The sequence below is a fragment of the Macaca thibetana genome, chromosome X, assembly GCF_024542745.1.
Source record: "Macaca thibetana thibetana isolate TM-01 chromosome X, ASM2454274v1, whole genome shotgun sequence".
Lineage (NCBI taxonomy): Eukaryota > Metazoa > Chordata > Mammalia > Primates > Cercopithecidae > Macaca > Macaca thibetana.
This window is the reverse complement of record NC_065598.1, coordinates 23,699,327-23,721,701: the sequence shown is the minus strand read 5'-3', so window position 1 is coordinate 23,721,701 and position 22,375 is coordinate 23,699,327. Positions and strand designations below refer to the sequence as shown.

Genomic DNA, 22,375 nt, shown 5'->3' with positions numbered 1-22,375 from the left:
TCGCCCGCGACCCCGAGCTAGGCACGAATTCGCCGGCCCTCTCTACACGGACCCGAGTCAAACATTGGGTAGACGCCGGGACCTCATTTGTCTTTGAGTTTACTTAAATTGTTTGAAATGTAATTTTTTTTTTTCCCAGAGAGAGCGAGAAAGAAAAAGGAAGAAGCATAATTCAGCCATTTTTTGCAGCACACAGCTGCAGGTACCATGATTATTTCTTCCCTAACCCGTTCCTTCCCTTTAACAATTCAATTTATGCCTGAAATAGAACTATGCGAAATGCGAGGCATAAAACTAGGAATCGGAAGGTCTGGGTTCGACTTGGGTGACTCTGAGAAAAAATCGCGTACCGAGCCTCGGTTTCTTATCTATGAAATATAGTCGGTAGTACCAACATCGCAGGGTTGAGAGGACTATATGAGGTCATATATGTGAAAATAATCCTTAACTGTAGAGTGTTGTAAGAATTCAAGGCCGTTTTTTAAAGTAACCTTTGCTAGAGTGGTTAATGTAGTGGCTAACTGTTGCTGCCTCTTTATTTCTATATTACAAATAAAAGCAAATAAGTACGGAATAATAGTAAAGCAGTGCTGTGAATCCATAGATCTATAATAGTCACGTTGCTTGGCCTTCCTCCTACGAAGTGCTAACTGCTTATTTAAATAACGGTATTCTTTAATTCAAATGTAACGTTACTGTAGGCGCTTTGCTTTTCCTCGTTCTAGGCCGCTTTAGGCCCCTTTTCTTACTCTGAATATTTAGTTAACACCTTACATTTGTTTAGTCTTTTCTGTTTTCCGAATTTGTTTGCCTTTGTTGATCTGATTAAGTGGTAATTTAGAAAATGCCTTGCAGACATACATACCCTAATTTTAATGCCTGTTTTTCATATCTAGGGAGCAGGATGCTCTAATACTTCTACTAATTTGAAAATTGGTTAAGAGCTTATCAATGCATTCATGTTTCAGTAATCCTTAATAGATCTAGAAATGTATAGAACATTTCAACTTTTTAGCACTTAATGTAATTATATAATTTGATTCTCATTTTTAATCATCACATGTAGTAGGTGCTTAGAGTCACAGTTTATCAGTGGTAGAGGATGTTAACTTGCACTCTTCATTGCTGATTAATTTGGGGAAAGAATAGGATAGTAAATATTTGTGGTTTGAAAATTGAATTTATTTTGCCAGAATTTATATGTGTAACAGATCAGTACGGATCATTTTTACTTGGCACATCAAAAATATAGTATGGTTTGGCTTAAATGGTCCACAAAAAGTGAAAAAGAAGCATTTTTGGGTACATTGTTATTTTTAGCTAACAAATGGTTTTGAGTAGTTAGGTGTTTTATTAAATTTATGATCGTCTAGTCCAATATCAGTTGTCTTTTCAGAGTATGCTTTTGTGTTTTGTAAAAAGGCAGAATAATAGAAGTTGGACAGGATTAACATAGTAAAAGGAAGAGCCTACTTCAAAGTGGTTGGTTTTATAGATTGGATTTATCACTTAACTTGAAGATAAAATTTTGACAAATCATTGCTTTATTGGGAATTTGAAGGTTTGACCTTCTCTCTACCTCGAGTCGGGTTATCTCAGAAACCTAACCTTGACCAGGGCAGGCTTGCCTTCATGGATGTTCAGAAGGGCCCCACGCTTGGTTTAATAATCTGCATGTAAAACTGGGATTGTACAGTATAAGGGTGAATGGTAAAAGTCATGCTAATTTAAATTTTTAATTTTCCTTTACTCAGAACGACATTAAACATAAAATTTAAAAAACACCCATGAGAGCCGGGAGCGGTGGCTCACGCCTGTAATCCCAGCACTTTGGGAGGCCGGGAGTTTGAGACCAGCCTGACCGACGTGGAGAAACCCCGTGTCTACTAAAAATACAAAATTAGCCGGGCGTGGTGGCGCACGCCTGTAATCCCAGCTACTCTAGTTCTAGCTACTCTGGAGGCTGAGGCAGTAGTAGAATCTCTTGAACCCGGGAGGCGGAAGTTCTGGTGATCCAAGATGGCGGCATTGCACTCCAGCCTGGGCGACAAGAGCAAAACTCCGTCTCAAAAAAAACGCCGTGAAATAGTCGAGAGATACAGAAGAAAGGAAAAAGCTTTATATTTTACTGCTTTTGACGACTTTTTTTTTTTCTTTTTTTTAAGACAGAGTCTTGCTCCGTCGCCCAGGCTGGAGTGGAGTGGCGCTATCCTCGCTCACTGGAACCTCCACCTCCTGGTCTCAAAGGATTCTTGGGCCTCAGCCTGCTGAGTAGCTGGGATTACAGGCATGCGCCACCACGCCCGGCTAATTTTTGTATTTTTGGTAGAGACGGGGTTTCACCATGTTGGCCAGGCTGGTCTCAAACTCCTGGACTCAAGTGATCCGCCCGCCTTGGCTTCCCAAAGTGCTGGAATTACAGGCGGGAGTCGCCGCACCCAGCTTTTTTTTTTTTTTTCTCTTTTGAGACAGCCTTGCTCTGTCTCCCAGGCTGGAGTGCAGTGGCGCGATCTCGGCTCACTGCAACCTCCGCCTCCTGGGTTCAAGCTATTCTCCTGCCTCAGCCTCTCTGGTAGTTGGAATTACAGATGCGCGTCACCATGCTCAGCTAATTTTTGTATTTTTAGTAGAGACGGGGTTTCACCACATTAGCCAGGCTGGTCTCGAACCACTGACCTCAAGTGATCCGCCCGTCTCGGCCTCCCAAAGTGCTGGGATTGCAGACGTGAGCCACCGCGCCCGGCCATCGCCCAGCCTTTTAACGCCATTTTTCCCTGATTTTGAACAAGAGTCCCCGCAAATGATGTAGGTGGCCTGTTGTCAAGGCTGGCCTTTCCCAGTGCAAATGTTTTGAGAGTGAATAATGTTAACTGTGAGGAGAATGAATCTTTAGCTTAGAGGAGGTGGATTACTTTATTAGCATCTATTTTCTCTGAATTGGAGTGCTATATCTCATGTGGTTTTTATTGAAGAGAAATGAAAGTTGGAGCAATGGGTGAGGCATTGTAGAACAGTGTTTAATCAGGAAGGCTCTGAAGTCAGGCGGACCCCAACTTCACAACTTTCTAATAATTATATAGCCTTGGGCAAGTTACCTAACCTCTGAGCTTTGATGTTCTCATCTTTAAGTCAGGGATGGATACAAAACATGGAAGGTTGTGAGGATTAAATTTATCCGTCTTTCCAACAAATATTTATTAAGCACTTATTATGTGCCAAGCACTGTTTTAGGTGCTGGAGATATAACAGTCAATGAAGCAAAACCGCCAAATTGAAGCAGAAAGGAAACTTAAGTAAAATGGATAGCCTGTATTGCCATTTAGTATACTGCAGAGAAGAATAAAGTGGAGGAGCATGGGGATTGTCTGGTTGATGGGGAAGACGGAGTTTTGCAACATTAAAAGAGGGTGTTTGAGGAAGGCCTCACTGAAATGACACAAAAGACCCTAAGGGAACCATATATATCTGGGGATAGTGTGATCCTGGCGGAGGGAACAGGGTGTAGAGAGGCCTTAAGTTGGGAGTGTAGCTGGTTTTCAAGGAACAGCAGCACCAAGGGAGATAGTAATATAAGATGATTATTATTATTGCCATTTTAAGAATCATTGGAAAGGCTCTCATAGTTCATCTCTGCCAAGGGTATATGTTGTATTGCTGCTGGTCCAAAAGTGGAAGGCCTTTTCAGAATTTGAAATTTTAACTTTGGAAACAAGAAATTAGGAAAGGCAAAATATGTTGTCAGGTTTTCTGTTTTTAATGTAAGACCCTTAAAACCCATCAGGCTCAATCACTGAAACATACAAGAATGGATAGAAAAAAATATTCTTTGCTCTGATAAGATCTTTGAATTTAGTTAATGATATATATCATAGACTTTAATGATTTGCAGGAAATCTATATCATAACAGCAAGACCTTCCAAAATATTTAGTTTGGTTCTATAATTCTTATGAGGAACTGAAAGGCTAACATTACAGTATTTGTGATTTCATGTTAGAATAGAACTTAGATGATTTGGGGTTTTATTCCCCAGTAGAGGCTTTTCCTAGAATTCTCACTGGATCCAATCTCTAAAGGCTAAGGGAAGCTGTTTTCCATGACATCACTCTTGGACTACTACTAGTCATGGTGTGGAATAAGCAGAGAAGCATTAAATTAAAGTCTTCTGATGAAAAATAGCATTCAAGCAGGAGTGTTTTTTTCTTATAAGGGTTCTTGTATTATAGGATGACTAAATGCTAAACATACCTGAAAAGTGAAGTAATTTGGTGCCAGTCTGGAGGCTGGAGGACCCAGGGCCCTCCTAATAGCTTAGTTAAATGGTCATTTGCAGTTTGGTACTGAGTTATAAAAATATTTTGATGACAAGCAAGAATTTCCAGTATTAAACACATTAAAGTTAACTTACACAACTGCTCCTCCCATATTAAAGTGAGTTTTCAATTTGAGTAGTGTATTGAGAGTAAAGTGACCGCTAATAGAGCTAAAAATTTAGTCTGTCTTTAAATTTGTCTTTTGTTTTAGATTGGTATGTTGAGTTGAGAAGTTGGCTGCTTTGAGATTGTCGAATTTACATTTTTTCGCTTTATAGGTTACAGAAGTGAGAAATGTTATGACTCAGAAATTAATTCTGTTTTTATCCGTAGTAAGCCTTTGCATTCTCTTTTCAGTATGCAACTGTGGCATTTTCTGCATGGGCATCAATTTTGGTAGGAGAACAGTTTGGGGATGAAGATAGTATGAAATTATTTAAATTTTTCATTGAGGATAAGTATATTATATCAACCTCTGAGAATCTAGCTTTTGCATTGAATACGTTAAGCTTTTGTATGAATTTTCAAGCAGCTGTGGAAGGAATGTGAAAGCAATGAATTATTGCTTATGGCATAAACATAGAGGTTAATTTTGAAATGTCTTTTAATTAATTGCCTAGAATTTTGCCTTCACATCAGAATGGCAGCCTTATAACTGAAAAGGAAGCATTTAATTTATTTGCCTTTAATTTCCTGTCCAGTTGTACCCCCACCAAACTTTTTTTTTTTTACTGGTCACTAGAGAGTTTGAAGTGTTCAAAATTTCTGTGACATAAATAGCAGTAATAGTCTTCCAGGGCACAGGTAGGAATAGGAAGAGGTTGAGGTTTGTGCGTGCATGTGTGTGGTCACTTATCTCTTATACTTTCAGTTCTCAAACCTGTGGTCTCAGGACTTCTTTTTACTCTTAAAAATTAGTGGGGGCCAGGCTTGGTGGCTCATACCTGTAATCCCAGCACTTTGAGAGGCCGAGGCAGGTGGATCACTTGAGGCCAGGAGTTCAAGACCAGCCTGGGCAACTTGGTGAAACCCGGTCTCTACTAAAAATACAAAAATGAGCCAGGCGTGGTGGTGGGCACCTGTATCCCAGCTACTCAGGAGGCTGAGGCAGGAGAATCGCTTGAACCCCTGAGGCAGAGGTTTCAGAGATCATGCCACTGTACTCCAGCCTGGGTGCAGAGTGAGACTGTCTCAAAAAATAAACAAATAAAAACCAAGATTAGGAAGTTAACAACATTTCTCTAGGTCACACAGTAAGTACTAGTAAGCACTCTGATTTCAGAGGTGTTGCTCTTTCCGACCACACTATTTTGTATTTTTTGGAAATAGAATCTAATCTTTTTAGGTCTGTTACATGGTAACCTAAATAACTTTTTTTTTTATGAAGAATAACTTTTCTAAAACAGTTAAGAACTTGGTGAAAAGATTAGCATTGTTTTAAATTTTTGCAAATCTCTTTAATGTCTGGCTTAATAAAAGCCAATGAACTTCTCATCAGCTTCTGCATTCAGTCTGTTGCAATATCACATACCATGTGTAAACCTCTGGAAAACAGAATGAAAGTGAAAAAGACAAATAACTATTCTTTATTTGTGTATTTATTTTGAGAAGGAGTCTTGCTCTGTCGCCCAGGCTGGAGTGCGGTGGCGCAATCTTCATTCACTGCAACCTCTGCCTCCCGGGTTCAAGCAATTCTCATGTCTCACCCTCCTGAGTAGCAGGGATTAGAGGCACATGCCACCACCCCTGGCTAAGTTTTGTATTTTTTAGTAGAGACAGGGTTTCACCATATTGACCAGGCTGGTTTCGAACTCCTGAGCTCAAGTGATCAGCTCACCTCTACCTCCCAAGGAGCTAAGATCGTGGATGTGAGCCACCGTGCCTGGCTGACCAATAACTTTAAAAAAATTATTTTGATAATAATTTTGACATTGGGAAGCCCCTTTAGTGGGGACTGGAATCTTTTAGGACAACTGGATTCACTTGTCCCCAGATCATGCTTTGAGAATCCCTATACTGTTCATTCTTAGGCACAAAAATGTGAGGCTTTCTTTTATTTAGTCAGTACCAAGTTTATGAAACAAGATACATTCTTCAGTATTTCTTTCCTGGTAGTATAAGTATGCTTTGTCATTTGGTTTAATTTAGGTTGGTTCCCTTCTTGGGGAAAAAAAAACCCTACCATTTGAAATTCTGAAGGCCATGTATAAAATGTTGATAAACCTATATGTGAAAAGTAAGGATACAGAATTTTTGTACATTGAACATTTTGTCAGTAAATGTTTTTTTCTCAAAGCCTCTTAAATTTTTCCTCCAGCACTCACTGATTTAAAGAGTTCTTATTTAAGGTTTTTGTGTTTTACAATGATTCGTTTTCTTTTGGGAGAATGGGGCTACGCACTTCTTGTTGAGCATGCTGCTGCTGCCGCCGCTGTCTCTGCCATTGCAAAGTAGTTCTTATAATAGTTTTCTTCCTTAAATTGATGTAATTCTGTACTTAACATTTCTTTTTAGAGACAGGGCCTTGTTCTGTCGCCCCGGCTGGAATGCAGTGGCTTCATCGTGGTTCACTGCAGCCTCGACATCTTCAGCTCAAGAGATTTTCCTGCCTCAGCCTCCCAAGTAGCTGGGGCCACAGGAGCATGCCACCAAGCTCTGCTATTTTTTAAAAAATTTTTTTGTAGAGAAGAGGTCCAGCCATGTTGCCCAGGCTGGTCTTGAACTCCTGTATCAAGTGATCCTTGTGCCTTGTCTCCCAAAATGTTGGGATTACAGGCATGAGGCTGCTGCACCCAGTTAAAGAGTTATGTACACAGTTTTTTTGTTTTTGTTTTTTTTTTTTTTTTTTTTTTTGAGACATGGTCTCACTCTGTTGCCCAGGCTGAAGTTCACTGGTGGATTATAGCTCAATGCAGCCTTGGCCTCCCGGGCTCAGTTTATCCTCTGACCTCAGCCTCCTGAGTAGCTGGGACTACAGTCACATGCCACCACATCTGACTAATTTTTGTGTTTTTAGTAGAGATGGTGTTTCGCCACATTGCCCAGGCTGGCCTCGAACTCCTGGGCTCAAGTAATATGCCCACCTTGGCTTCCCAAAGTGGTGGGATTACAGACCTGAGCCACCACACCTGACCCTGATCTGTTATCAGTCTGCATTATGATAAACCTTAGGGAGGCATGGGATTGGTAGAGAGGAGATTGAGGGTTCTCACTTAACGTTAATTCATTTATTCACCACCCTAACTTAACAATAAGATGACGATGATGATTATTAGTAATGTATGGATGGAAACCAAGATTAGGAAGTTAACAACATTTCTCTAGGTCACACAGTAAGTACTAGTAAGCACTCTGATTTCAGAGGTTTTGCTCTTTCCGACCACACTATTTTGTATTTTTTGCAAATAGAATCTAATCTTTTTTTTTTTTATTGAGACAGGCTCTTACTCTGTTGCCCGGGCTGGAGTACAATGGCACCATCTCAGCTCACTGCAACCTCTGCCTCCTGGGCTCAGGCAGTTTTCCTGCCTCAGCCTCCCAAGTAGCTGAGACTACAGGCACACACTGCCACGCCCAGATAATTTTTGTAGAGACAGGGTTTTGATATGTTGCCTACGCTAGAATCTAGTCTTAACTTTATTTCTAACTACTAGTTCTATGACCTTGAATAAAAAGTCAGTTCACCCGTGGACATTACAGTCTTTATCTGTGGAGTTAGAGTTGACCTGGGTCCTGAGTCCTGAGAAACTATACTCAAAAGGTGGGCTGGGGAGTTTCTTCAGAGTTAACTAGATCAGGCCTACTATTTTGGCTCTAGTAGCACAACATGAAGGGGCATGATAATAAGCCTTAATGTTGCAGTGTACTTAAGGTCCATGCACCATTCTGAGTGCTTTACATCCTTTAATTCATTTAATCCTCACAGCAACCTGTAAGGTAGGTTCTATTAATATTAGTACCCCAATTTTTTTTTTTTTTTTTGAGACAGGGTCTCACTCTGTTGCCCAGGCTGGAGTGCAGTGGTGCGATCTCTGCTCACCGCAACCTCCACCTCGTGGGTTCAAGCAGTTCTCCCACCTCAACCTCCCGAGTAGCTGGGATTACAGGCGTGAGCCACCGCACCTGTCCAAGTACCCCAATTTTTTTTTTTTTGAGACAGAGTCTCACTCTCACCCAGGCTGGAGTGCAGTGGCGCCATCTCGGCTCACTGCAAGTTCCGTCTCCTGGGTTCACGCCATTCTCCTGCCTCATCCTCCCGAGTAGCTGGGACTACAGGCACCCGCCACCATGCCAGGCTAATTTTTTTTGTATTTTTAGTAGAGACGGGGGTTTCACCATGTTAGCCAGGATGGTCTCGATCTCCTGACTTTGTGATCCACCTGCCTTGGCCTCCCAAAGTGCTGGGATTACAAGTGTGAGCCACTGCGCCTGGCCTGAAGTACCCCAATTTTAAAGTTTTCAATTTTATACTTTTTAAATTAATTGATCAATTTGAGATGGAGTTTCACTCTTGTTGCCCAGGTTAGAGTGCAATGAACTGATCTCAGCTCACTGCAACCTCCGCCTCCCAGGTTCAAGCGATTCTCCTGCCTCAGCCTCCCAAGTAGCTGGGATTACAGGTGCCAGCCACCACACCTGGCTAATTTTTGTATTTGTAGTAGAGACGGGGTTTCACCACATTGGCCAGGCTGGTCTAGAACTCCTGACCTCAGGTGATCTGCCCACCTCGGCCTCCCAAAGTGCTGGGATTATGGGCGTGAGCCACCGCGTCTGGTCCAGATTTTACATTTTAGAGCACAGAGAGGCTGAGTAGCTTGCCCCAATGTCACAGAGCTAATAAGAGGTAAAACCGTGCTTCAAACCTAGGCATCTGACTCCAGACCTATACCCTTACTTACTACTTCCGTCTAGAGACTATCATGTTAGTCACTTAATCACTGAGTATTTCACTGTTTTCTACTTAATACACGGTTACCATAAAAGTAAAATACTGCTGCTGCTCTAAAGTTGTTAGTCTTATCAATAAATGCACTGAGCTTTTTAGGTAGAAAATAAGTTACTGCATATGTCTCGGCTATCGCAGATTAGTTTTAGAAGTCTGTTTAGATCAGGTAAACTTCACAAATGCATTGCTGATACTTTAAAAGTAACTATAGTTTATTTAACTGGCATGCGTATTTAGTGCATTGCATATTTACAAAATCATATGAAAAGAATGAGAATTTTAGGACTAAAAATATTTTAGAGATTATGTCTAGTGCTCTTGTTTTTACAGATGCAGAGAGAAGGCCAAGAAAGTTTGAGTTACATAGTATTTCTGTTCTAAAACTATTAGTTAGGACCCTTGGTTATAAGTAGGAAAAATCAACCTAAGGTAGTAAAGAGGAAGAATTTATTCTAAGAATGTAAGGCTCTCTCAGAACCCAAGGGCAGACATAGAACTGGGTCTAGCGACTGGGAGAATGAGGTGTTCAGGAACGCTCCCTGTCCTCCTTTTGGCTTTATTCTTTCTCAGTTGACTGCCTTTCTCTGATCTTCAGCCCACATGGCAGACAGAAGTGGGTGCCCACAGCTGCTCTTTGACATGTTCCAGTTCCCGTCATACACAGTCAATACACGTCTCTCTCTTTTTCTCTGTTTCTCTCTTCTCTCCCCTCGCCTTTGCTAAGTTTCTGTTCATCTTGATTCATATTTCCCACTCCTGTATGACCATGAGTGACCGTGGCCAGGATCACAGAGTGGGAGGCTGCCTGCTAGGAATCCCTCTCGGCAGGCTGGGTGCCCAGAGGAGAGTGCTGTGTACTCAGGCAGGAGCTGTCTTTACGTATGTTTTTGGGGTCTTTTGACTCACAGTTTACCAATCCTCTTCCTCCTCCTCCTGTTTTTTTCCCCCGCTGCTTCTCTGCCTTATGATATTTCCACCATAGTAAGTATCTGGAACCTTGATTGTTGGTTTTTTGTTTTTTGTTTTTTTGAGAAAGCATAGTTTCTCCTTTTGTAAATTTAGATGGAATATTTTTCAGAAATGTGAATATTAACTGTTTTAGACCTTTTCAGGTAGTGATTAACTGTTGAACAGAGAGGGTGACTTTGATATGAAGTATGGTATTTTTAGGCATTGTCAAAATAACAGATTAATGAAACACAAAGTAGTTTACTCTCAAGTATATGAACACTAATTTCCAGCCTTCTATTATTAAATCTTCATTAAATGTGACCAATAAATCTTTATTTTTTCTTTTAGATTTGAGTCTTGTTCTACTGCCCAGGCTGGAAAGCAGTGGCATGATCATGGCTCACTGTAGGCTGAAATTCCTGCCTCAGCCTCCCGAGTAGCTGAGACTGTAGGTGCATGCCACCATGCCCATTTGATTTTTTTTTTTATTTTATTTTTTTTTTAAGAGATGGAGTCTCGCTCTGTTGCCCAGGCTGGAGTGCAGTGGCGCCATCTCGGCTCACTGCAAGCTCTGCCTCCCGGGTTCACGCCATTCTCTTGCCTGAGCCTCCCGAGTAGCTGGGACTACAGGCACCCACCACCACACCCAGCTAATTTTTTGTATTTTTAGTGGAGACGGGGTTTCACTGTGTTAACCAGGATGGTCTCGATCTCCTGACCTTGTGATCTGCCTGCCTTGGCCTCCCAAAGTGCTGGGATTACAGGTGTGAGCCACCGTGCCCGGCAGATTTTTTTTTTTTTTTTTTTTTTTAAATTTTGTTAGAGATAGGATCTTTGTTTCTCAGGCTGTTCTTTCAAGTGATCCTCCCGCCTCAGCCTCCTGAGTTGCTTGGATTACAGGCACAAGCCACCACTCCCTGTAGACCAATACAGCATGACAAGGCAGAGTGATCGTTGGTGACCATAATGATCCTGAAAAAAAAATGTAATGTCAAATTTTTCATCCGGTTTAATTTGTTGTTTTTAATTCTATTTTTTTTTTTCTATTACTACTTTTTTTTAGAGATGGGAACTCACTATGTTGCTTAGGCTTGTCTCAAACTCCTGGGCTCAAGCAATCCTCCCGCCTTGGCCTCCCAAAGTGTGGGATTACAGGTGTGAGCCCCACACCCAGCCCTATTCTAATTATTTGGAAAACTGGTAATTAGTGTGATGTTGATAGCCCTCTTAGACTGGTTATTCAGACACCACACTGTATGAGATTCCTTTTGTTCCCAGTATGCATTTGTGTATGTAGGAAAATTCTAAGCTCATAAATTTTACATTTAAAAATAATTCAAGCCTGGGCGTGGTGGCTTATGCCTGTAATCCCAGCATTTTGGGAGGCCCAGGCAGGCAGATCTCTTGAGGTCAGGAGTTCGAGACCAGCTGGCCAACGAGATGAAACCCTGTCTCTACTCAAAATAAAAAAAAAAAAAATTAGCTGAGCCTAGTGGCGCATATCTCTAACCCCAGCTACTTGGGAGGCTGAGGTAGGAGAATCGCTTGAACCCAGAAGCTGGAGGTTGCAGTGAGTGGAGATCGCACCACTGCACTCCAGCCTGGGCAACAGAGTGAGACTCCATCTCAAAAAAAAAAAAAATTTCTAAGCTGGATGCGGTGGCATGCCTACTCAGGAGACTGATGTAGGAGGATCGCTTGAGCCCAGCAGTTGTGTACTGTGATCATGCCTGTGAATAGCTACTGCACTCCAGCCTAGGGAACATAGCAAGACTGTCTCTAAAAACTAAATCAGTACTTCAGATAAACAAGACCAAACTTGTAGCTTACTTTGATCTTAAATGTATTAGTAAAGGTGTTTTGCCAAGCATTGATTATAGTTTCCAGAATTTATTTTTTCCCACATTATAGATAGCCCTCTTGTGTTCTACCTTTCCAAATGAAATGATACAGCTTTCAATTAATGGAGTACTAATAAAAATTTGTTATTAATTTCATCTTTTACATACTTTGCAGTCTTAGATAAGTGAACCTTTAATGTGGTAGAATCAGTAGGACTTAAAGGTAGGTTAGGGGAGAGAAGGGAGGAAAGAGGGAACCTCAAATACCTCTTGAGAAGATGGGGAATACTGAAAAATCTGATGTGGGGGCAGAATAGAATTACGATTGTTTAGACATGTTGCTTTTGAGATGTCAAAATGGGATCATCCCAAAATGGAGCACCCAGAAGTGTCTGCTAGGCAGTTGATTCCACATATAAATGGACTGGAGTAAGGATGGAGATCTGGACAGAGATTATCAAGGTATTGGTGAAAGTGCATATAAGTAGAAACCATGGATTTAGGTGAGCTCATTTAGGGAGACATAGTATTTATTTATTTATTTATTTATTTATTTATTTGAGACGGAGTCTTGCTCTGTTGCTCGGGCTGGAGTGCAGTGGCCGGATCTCAGCTCACTGCAAGCTCCGCCTCCCGGGTTTACGCCATTCTCCTGCCTCAGCCTCCTTAGTGACTGGGACTACAGGCGCCCGCCACCACGCCCGGCTAATTTTTTGTATTTTTTAGTAGAGACAGGGTTTCACCGTGTTAGCCAGGTTGGTCTCGATCTCCTGACCTCGTGATCCACCCGTCTCGGCCTCCCAAAGTGCTGGGATTACAGGCTTGAGCCACCGCGCCCGGCCAGGGAGACATAGTATTTAGATGAGAAAAGAGGCAAGAACAGAATCCTGGGGAATGTTTAAAGGGTAGCTCAAGAAAAGTGAGCTCATCATGAAGGAGATTGAGAAATGAGCAGCCCAGGACTAGGAAGAGAATCAGGAACACAGTATCATGGAGCTGAGTGTGTGATGAGCTGAGCATAATTTATGCTACAGAAGGATCCAGGGAAATGGGGACTAGAATGTAACCTCTGAATTGGACCAATTAGGGCCTTTTAAAGAGATTTTTATGAACTTTTTAAAAAGCAATAATACACTTTTATTGGAAATAGATTAGAAAACACAGATTAGCAAATAGGAAGGGATAAAAGTAAAACTGCCTGTTTTATTTATCTATTTTTATTTACCTATTTTTATTTATCTGCCATTTTTTATTTTTTATTTTTTTGAGACAGGGTCTTGCTCTGTCATCCAGGCTGGAGTGCAGTGATACAATCTCAGCTCACTGCAAGCTCCACCTCCCAGGTTCAAGCGATTCCCCTGCCTCAGCCTCCCCCTACCCAAGTAACTGGGATTGCAGGCACCTGCCACCACACCCAGCTAATTTTTGTATTTTTAGTAGAGACAGGGTTTCACCATGTTGGCCAGGCTGGTCTCGAACTCCTGACCTCAAGCAATCCGCCCACCTTGGTCTCCCAAAATGCTGGAATTACAGGCGTGAGCCACCGCACTTGGCCTACTCTACCGTTTTAATGTTTTTGGCATTCTATCCTTTTATACTCTTTTTCTTTTTTCTTTTTTTGAGACAGGGTCTCACTGTGTCATCCAGGCTGAAATGCAGTGGCATAATCATGGCTCACTGCAGCCTCAACTTCCTGGACCCAGGTGATTCTCTCACCTCAGCCTCCCGAGTAGCCGGGACTACAGATGTGAGCCACTGTGCCCAGATTTTTTTCTTTTTTCTTTTTTTTTTTTTTTTTTGAGACGGAGTCTCGCGCTGTTGCCCAGGCTGGAGTACAGTGGCCGGATCTCAGCTCACTGCAAGCTCCGCTTCCCGGGTTCACGCCATTCTCCTGCCTCAGCCTCCCGAGCAGCTGGGACTTCAGGCGCCCGCCACCTCGCCCGGCTAGCTTTTTGTATTTTTTTAGTAGAGACGGTGTTTCACCGTGTTAGCCAGGATGGTCTCAATCTCCTGACCTCGTGATCCGCCCGTCTCGGCCTCCCAAAGTGCTGGGATTACAGGCTTGAGCCACCGCGCCCAGCCTCTTTTTTTTTTTTTTGAGACGAAGTCTTGCTCTGTTGCCCATGCTGGAGTGCAGTAGCACAATCTTGGCTCACTGCAGCCTCCACCTCCCAGGTTCAAACAGTTCTCGTGCCTCAGCCTCCCAAGTAGTTGTGGTTACAGGCATGTGCCACCACGCCTGGCTAATTTTTGTATTTTTAGTAGAGATGGGGTTTCACCATGTTGGCCAGGAACTCCTGACCTTGTGATCTGCCTGCCTCGATCTCCCAAAGTGCTGGGATTACAGGCATGAGCCACAGTGCCTGGTCCCCCGCCCCCCCGCGCTTTTTTTTTTTTTTTTTTTTTTTTTTAAAGAGACTGTCTCACTATGTTGCCGAGGCTGGTCCCGAACTTCTGGCCTCAAGCAATCCTCCTACCTCAGCCTCCCAAAGTGCTGAGATTATAGGCATGAGCCACCATGCCTGCCTTTTCTTATTTATTAGAAAGGGTTTTTTGTTTTGTTTTGTTTTGAGATGACTTTGGGCTGGGATAACTATTGAATAAATGGGTTAATCTGTCAGGAAGTTGAATAAAGGGTATCATGGACAACATATTGATAAAACAAAGTAGTAAATCTAGTGATAGTTTATTCATGAGAGTGGAGAAGTGGCATCTTTTTAGTGCGTGCATAGATGCCACCTTTTCCTTCTCGGCAACTGAGGGCTCAGCCAAACCCAGAGTACAGAGGGATTCCCAAATGGCACTTACCTCCATACCTAACACAGTACCTGGCACACAGAAGGGCTCTTCCTTTTAGTAAATGAAATGGGAGGGCACTGACAGAGTGGTAACACTGGCAGTGACAGCCTCCCTGAAAAAGGGGGTAGAACAAGTGACAGCAGTTGACTGCAGTGCCAGCTGCTTCTCTGGACGGCTCGGGGTGCATCCAAACACCTAACCAGGGGAAGGACAGAACTTGGGAGATTAGGTCCCGCAGTGTCACTGGTGGAAATTCAGAGCCGTAGATGTTGGCTGCCACATCCTTAGTGCTCTTTTAGGCTGGTGTGATTTATAGATCGTGTTCTAGCAAATACCTCCAACATATGATCCCAAGTCATGAGGTATTCTAGAAGGTGCTTAAAAAATGGCTGTAGTATCCCAGAGATTTGTCCATATCTGTTGTTCTTAGTTTGGGAACATCTTTCATAGTGCATCAGTGTTATATCAGCAGGGAATGCCTCACAACTATTCGGTGGATGAAACTGCCCAGAGGCACTGAAGATTGGCCCAAGATCAAAGGGTCAGTCAGCATAGTTTTTGTTTAGCAGGGCAGGGATGGAGGACAGGCAGAGAGTTAAGGGATGAAGGCCCTAGTTAGAAAGTGGTTGCTCTGATATGGGAAGGTCTAAACTGGAGAAGGACAGAGGGTAAAGTTAGATGATAGACCAAGTGAAAGGAGAGTAGGAGGGTTAAGTGAGAAGTTGACAGTTAAGATTTCAGATGTAGACCAGTTCTGGATCAGGGACAGGTCCAAGTGGGGTGGGAGTAGGGTTTGCAGTGGAATAAGTGGGGAGGTTGTACAGTTGAGATGGTCAGGTAGTTTTGACTTACAGTTTTTGGATGGGTGATCTTATGTGAACATTGAAGAGGTGTGAAAGATGACTTAGCCAGGTGTTGAAGTCTTTTTTTTTTTTTTTTTTTTGTGATGGAGTCTTGCTCTGTCTCCTAGGCTGGAGTGCAGTGGCGTGATCTTGGCTCACTGCACCCTCCGCCTCCCGGGTTCCAGCGATTCTCCTGCCTCAGCTTCCCAAGTAGCTGGGATTACAGGTGCCAGCCACCACGCGTGGCTAATTTTTGTATTTTTAGTGGAGACGAGGTTTTGCCATGTTGACCAGGCTGGTCTTGAACTCCTGACCTCAGGCGATCCGCCCTCCTAGGCCTCCCAAAGTGCTGGGGTTACGGGCGTGAGCCACTGCGCCTGCCCCCCCCCTTTTTTTTTTTTTTTTTTGAAATGGAGTCTAGCTCTGTTGCCCAGGCTGGAGTGCAGTGGTGCAGTCTTGGCTCACTGTGACCTCCACCTCCTGAGTTCAGGAGATTTCTCCTGTCTCAGCCTCCAGAGTAGCTAGGACTACAGGCACCCACTACCATGTGCAGCTAATTTTTGTATTTGTTTTTTATTTTATTTATTTTGAGACGGAGTTTCACTCTTGTCGCCCAGGTTGGAGTGCAGTGGCGCAATCTCGGCTCACTGCAACCTCTGCCTCCTGGGTTCAAGCGATTCTCCTGCCTTAGTCTCCTGAGTAGCTGGGATTACAGGGGCCCGTCACCACGCCTGGTTAATTTTTATATTTTTAGTAGAGATAGGGTTTCACCATGTTGGCCAGGCTGGTCTCAAACTCCTGACCTCAGGTGATCCACCCACCTCGGCCTCCGAAAGTGTTGGGATTACAGGCATGAGCCACCATGCCTGGCCTTTAATTTTTGTATTTTTAGTAGAGACAAGGTTTTACCATGTTGCCCAGGCTGGTCTTGAACTCTTGACCTCAAGTGATCCTCCTGCCTCAGCCTCCCAAAGTGCTGGGATTACAGATGTGAGCCACCATGCCTGGCTTAGGTGTTGAAGTCTTCATCAAATGTTTGAGAGTGATTGATCAGAAGATGTGTATGGAAGTGATAAGGGGTGACAGAAGATGAATTTTCATCTGAACAAAAGGCCAGATTTTAGAAAAAGAACAATAGAAAGCTAAGAGAGAGAAAGCTTGGAAAGTAGGTCTGTAAGCTCTAACAGCTTTTTTTTTTTTTTTTTTTTTTTTTCCTAACATGCATGGGAGTAGGGATAGAGGTTGGAGGCAGGAGGCCTGGAAGCTGTGACTTTTAGGAAAACTATGTCTCATTTAAATAAAGTTGAGGAGGGAACTTTCTGTGACCAACCTGAGCATGTAGGGGAGTTTGTTTACATTGAAGTAAGGTTCCACGGGGCACAGTGGAAAGGTTTGGGAGGGAATTCAGGGATGGAGGATGGGTCATTGGGGAAGAAGCTGGGAGCTGTGTAAGGATGAGAATTAAGAAGATAGATGGCCTGGGAGGGGGTATGTAAAAAGGAGAAAATTAATTTGCTTCATAAATAGCCCAGTAGACTGAATTAGTGACTGGGCGCAGTGGCTCATGCCTGTAACCCCACCACTTTGGGAGGCCGAGCCAGATGGATCACCTGAGGCCAGGAGTTTCAGACGAGCCTAGCCAACATGGCGAAACCCGTCTTCGCTAAAAATAGAAAAATTAGCTGGGTGTGTGGCAGGTGCCTGTAGACCCAGCTACTTGGGAGGCTGAGGCATGAGAATCACTTGAACCCAGGAAGCAGAGGTTGTGGTGAGCCGAGATTATGTCACTGCACTCCAGCCTGGACGACAGAGCTAGAGTCTGTCCCCAAAAAAACAAAAAAGTAGACTGAATTAGTTTATTCTGCTGTATTTAAGAGATCTAATTATAGTTCTCTGCTGTTTCACCTTCATTTCTCTGATACGGAAAGATTTGGTTTAATTTCCTTTAAAATTATATATTTGTATTTTTAAATATATATGCATCACATCATTATTGTTTTTCAAAGTAAGGGTAATGAGGTAAATGAAAAGAAAGCCTCTCCTGAAAACCCACTACCCAGGGACATTATTTTGGTACATATTTCTCCAGACTTTTTCTCAGCTAACAAATAATATGTGTGTTTAGTTTTTGAAGATGTACTCAGTATACTGCGGTCACTTGCTTTTTTTTTTCCATACAACATCTGGTAAATATTCTTTGTAAAAATAGTTAAACTGTTGGCATCATTTTAAATTGTTAAAGTAATTTATTGTAGGACCGTATTATGTTTTAATAATTTGTTATTGGACTTTTGAATAGTTTCTAATTTTTTAATAATAAGCCTAGATAGAAAAACCTTATATGTACAACTTGGCTATTTATTTGAATATTTCCTTTAGGTAAATTTCTAGGAGTTTTCAGGTATACTTTTTAGTTTCATTTTTGTCCCTTTTCTCATAATTTAGTGTTTGGCTGTGAAATCCTTTTTATGTTGCTAATTTTGGAACATATTTAAAGTATATTTGATTAACAGTATGAAATCAATGGAATAGGCATATATTATTTGTAAGATAACAATTTACCATTGACATACATATGTGTGTGTGCGCATATATTTTTTTATGTTTATTTATTTATTTATTTATTTATTATTATTATTATTATTTTTTTTTTTTGGAGATGGAGTCTCGCTCTGTCTCCCAGGCTGGAGTGCAGTGGCGTGATCTCGGCTCACTGCAACCTCCACCTCCCGAGCTCAAGCGATTCTCCTGTCTTAGTCTCCTGAGTAGCTGGGACTACAGGTGCATGCCACCACACCTGGCTGCTTTTTGTATTTTTAGTAGAGTCGGAGTTTCACCATATTGGTCAGGCTGGTCTTGAACTCCTGACCTCAGGTGATCCACCCACCTCGGCCTCCCAAAGTGCTGGGATTACAGGTGTGAGCCACCGCGCTTGCCCGACATATGTACATATTTTTAAGAGATAGGGTGTTGCTCTGTTGCCCAGGCTGGAGTGCAGTGGTGCTATGATAGCTCACTGTAGCCTCAAACTCGTGGGCTCAAGGGATTCTCCCACCTCAGCCTGTGAAGTAGCTGGGGCTGCTGGCAGTGTGCCACCATGCCCAGCTACTTTTTATTACTATTATTATTATTTCGTAGAGACAGAGATTTGCCATCTTGCCCAGGCTGGTCTCCAACTCCTGGGCTCAAGCGATCTTCCTGCCTTGGCCTCCCCAAGTGCTGGGGTTACAGGCATGAACTATTGATGTATCTTTAATAGATTCTTTTCCTTAGGTAGGAAAGCCAAAAACATTAGTCTGCAAACCTTCAGTTTGTCTTCTCCCAAAGGACTTGTACATTTTGGACTTAGGTAGTGGAATTGAGATAATAGCAAAAATTGTTAAAACTCCAAGTTAATATTCTCTTCTGAATGCATGGAAGTGTTTAACATTGTTGTCTTTGATTACTTTTTTTCCAGGTGATTCATGGCAGGGGACGTGGAAGGATTCTGTTCCTCCATCCATGACACCAGTGTCTCTGCTGGGTTCAGAGCACTGTATGAGGAGGGATTGCTTCTTGATGTCACTCTGGTTATTGAAGATCATCAGTTCCAGGCCCATAAAGCACTCTTGGCCACCCAGAGTGACTACTTCAGAATTATGTTTACTGCAGACATGAGGGAACGAGATCAGGACAAAATTCATTTAAAAGGTCTAACAGCTACTGGTTTCAGCCACGTCCTGCAATTTATGTACTACGGTACTATAGAGCTGAGTATGAATACCGTTCATGAGATTCTTCAGGCAGCCATGTATGTTCAACTTATAGAAGTGGTGAAGTTCTGCTGCTCTTTTCTCTTAGCGAAGATCTGCCTAGAAAATTGTGCAGAAATTATGAGACTCTTAGATGATTTCGGCGTAAACATCGAGGGAGTCAGGGAGAAGTTGGACGCCTTTCTGCTAGACAACTTTGTGCCACTCATGTCTAGGCCTGACTTTCTGTCCTATCTGAGCTTTGAGAAGCTCATGTCTTATTTGGATAATGATCATCTGAGCAGGTTCCCAGAGATAGAGCTGTATGAGGCTGTGCAGTCTTGGCTGCGGCATGATAGAAGACGCTGGAGACATACCGATACCATCATTCAGAATATCCGGTTTTGCTTGATGACCCCAACCAGCGTTTTTGAGAAGGTTAGTGTGTTTGAAAGTAATAGACGGTACTCATCATTTAGTTAAGGCAGTGTATGTCTTTATAGGTAAGATTCACAGACTTAGTTAGGAGCCAAGAATGAATAACTTATAAGAGTACTTTATGTGTAAGAAGCCTGATTTGTTGTGCATTTAGGTTTTCTGAAATACATTTTGTGGGTGAAAGATAAACTACGTAGGTAGTAGAATAGTTTTATTTTAAAAGTACTTTTAAAGTTGAAGCATAATTATTTTATGCAAAATATTACATGTTTGCTGTAGCTTTTCATTTCACAAATTAAATCAGAACCGAGTCAGACTAGATCTCTTTTTAAAAATAAATTTAAGTAATACATGCAGAAATTGGCATTGAGAAGAGTTCTGCATGGTATACATTAATAGAGTTTCTTATTCTTCTAAAATATAGCAAGGACATACAAAATAGCTCTTGAAAACCAATAGGCCCTAATGGTGATTTTCTTCCCTACTCTTACTTTCTGGTTTTCCCTGTTCTACTGTGAATAGTAACTAAATTTGACAATGAAAACATGTTATGTGTCTAAAAACATCATTTTGGCATTTCTAAACAAGTAGACTATAAATCCTCTGTCTACATTGATCAACCATCCCTGGGCACATTTTACCATCTCTTAAAAATAGTCTTTCTCTGAAACAGCCTTGCCCTTTTTTTGCATGTAAGCATGTTCATTTTTATAGAGTTTCACTTGTGATCCTTTCTTGCCCAAAGGTCATAGAGCAGATTTAGTAATTGCTTAATAACTTAATTGGTTTCTAATCACATGGTTACCTCTGGGGCTCTGTTTACTTCTTGCATCTTCTCTTTTTTCTAGAAAGCACACTGAAAACTTGGTCGGTCACCTTTCATGTTAAATAGTTCCTCAGCTTTAGTTATTAGACCTGGTTATAAAAATATCTGCAAAGGAGGGTTGTTTATGCCATTTGAAAAATAAACCCATTTGCGCCTTTGAATAACAGCAGCCTGACATTTTTTTTCCTCCAAAATGCTGTGAAACTGAGAATTCAGTTTTGTGGATTTTTATCTTTTATTCTCAGAATGTATTGATACAGCAAAAATAATTGAAACTAAAGTATGTGTGTATATATATATATATATATATATATAATGTTTTTTAAAATTTGAGATGGAGTCTTGCTCTGTCGCCCAGGCTAGAGTGCGGTGGTGCGATCTCGGCTCACTGCAAACTCCGCCTCCCGGGTTCAAGCGATTCTCTTGCCTCAGCCTCCCGAGTAGCTGGGATTACACAGGTGCCCGCCACTGCGCCTGGCTAATATTTGTGTTTTTTAGTAAAGACAGGGTTTAACCATCTTGGCCAGGCTGGTCTCGAACTCCTGACCTCATGATCCACCTGCCTCGGCCTCCCAAAGTGCTGGGATTACAGGCCTGAGCCACCCCCCGCCCAGCCAAGAATATATTTCTTAATTATTTTTGGTTTAGTGATAATCAGCCCCACATCAATTATGTAAATCATTTGTCTCTGATGTTTTGATTTTTTTTTTCCTTTTGTTTTTATTGCTTTCTTTCCCTGGGAAATCCTGTTTTGTTTTGGGTTGTTTTTGGTTTTTGGTTTTTGGTTTTGAGATGGAATCTCACTCTCGCCCAGGCTGGAGTGCAGTGGTGTAATCTCGGCTCACTGCAGCCTCTACCTCCTGGGTTCCAGCGATTCTTCTGCCTCAGCCTCCCGAGTAGCTGGGATTACAGGTACCCACCACCACGCTTGGCTAATTTTTGTGTGTTTTTAGTAGAGACGGGGTTTCACCATCTTGGCCAGGCTTGTCTCAAACTCCTGGCCTCAAGTCATCCACCCGCCTCGGCCTCCCAAATTGCTGGGATTACAGGCATGAGACACTGTACCTGGCCCCTGTTTTGTCTTTATACATTAAATGCAAATTCTTTCCCACTACTAGAACAAAACCCCTCCAACCTCAGTCTAGATGGAAGGTACTATGAAATAAAAGGTGAGATTTTCCCTCTTGTCAGACAATATGATAGATAATTGATAGCAGTAGATTTTCTTTTTTTGAGACGGAGGCTAGCTCTGTCACCCAGGCTGGAGTGCAGTGGCGCTATCTCGGCTCACCGCAACCTCTGTCTCCCAGGCTCAATCGAATCTCATGCCTCAGCCTCCTGAGTAGCTGGGATTACAGGCGTGAGTTACCGTGCCCGGCCATAGTAAATTATTTTAAGTGCTGAGCTTCAAAGCCTTCTTATAGTCCAGTGATCAGTTCAAGGCAAACAAAAGTGACAGTAGCTGAAAATTAACAGTAGACTATCAGGTAATTTTGCAAATTGTAAAAAACGTCAGTTATATCTACTGGTGGATTCCTTTGGCATATGCAGCATAGGAGGTGGTTATTACCCATTGGCCAGACATTGGGAGTTATCAGAATAAACATGTTGTTAAGGCTTCCTTCTGGAATTATTTTCTTAGGAAAATTTAGTAAGGACCTAGCCACAGAGAGATAATTGTTTTTTGTTT

General features: G+C 42.2%; 2 protein-coding genes across 3 annotated transcripts in view; both read left to right on the top strand.

The window, feature by feature from the left end:
* ACOT9 (acyl-CoA thioesterase 9) overlaps window positions 1–22,375 on the top strand; it is a 397,499-nt gene that overhangs the window by 61,651 nt on the left and 313,473 nt on the right. The gene's annotated exons all lie outside the window — the stretch shown is intronic.
* KLHL15 (kelch like family member 15) overlaps window positions 1–22,375 on the top strand; it is a 47,403-nt gene that overhangs the window by 498 nt on the left and 24,530 nt on the right. The window contains exons 1-2 of one of the 2 annotated variants that reach the window (XM_050777364.1): window positions 102–202; window positions 19,148–19,859. In XM_050777364.1, the coding sequence (XP_050633321.1) occupies window positions 19,155–19,859 (705 nt within the window). In that variant the 5' untranslated portion in view covers window positions 102–202; window positions 19,148–19,154. Of the gene's footprint in view, window positions 1–101; window positions 203–19,147; window positions 19,860–22,375 lie in introns of those variants that run through there. The other variant, XM_050777363.1, reaches the window with a different exon arrangement.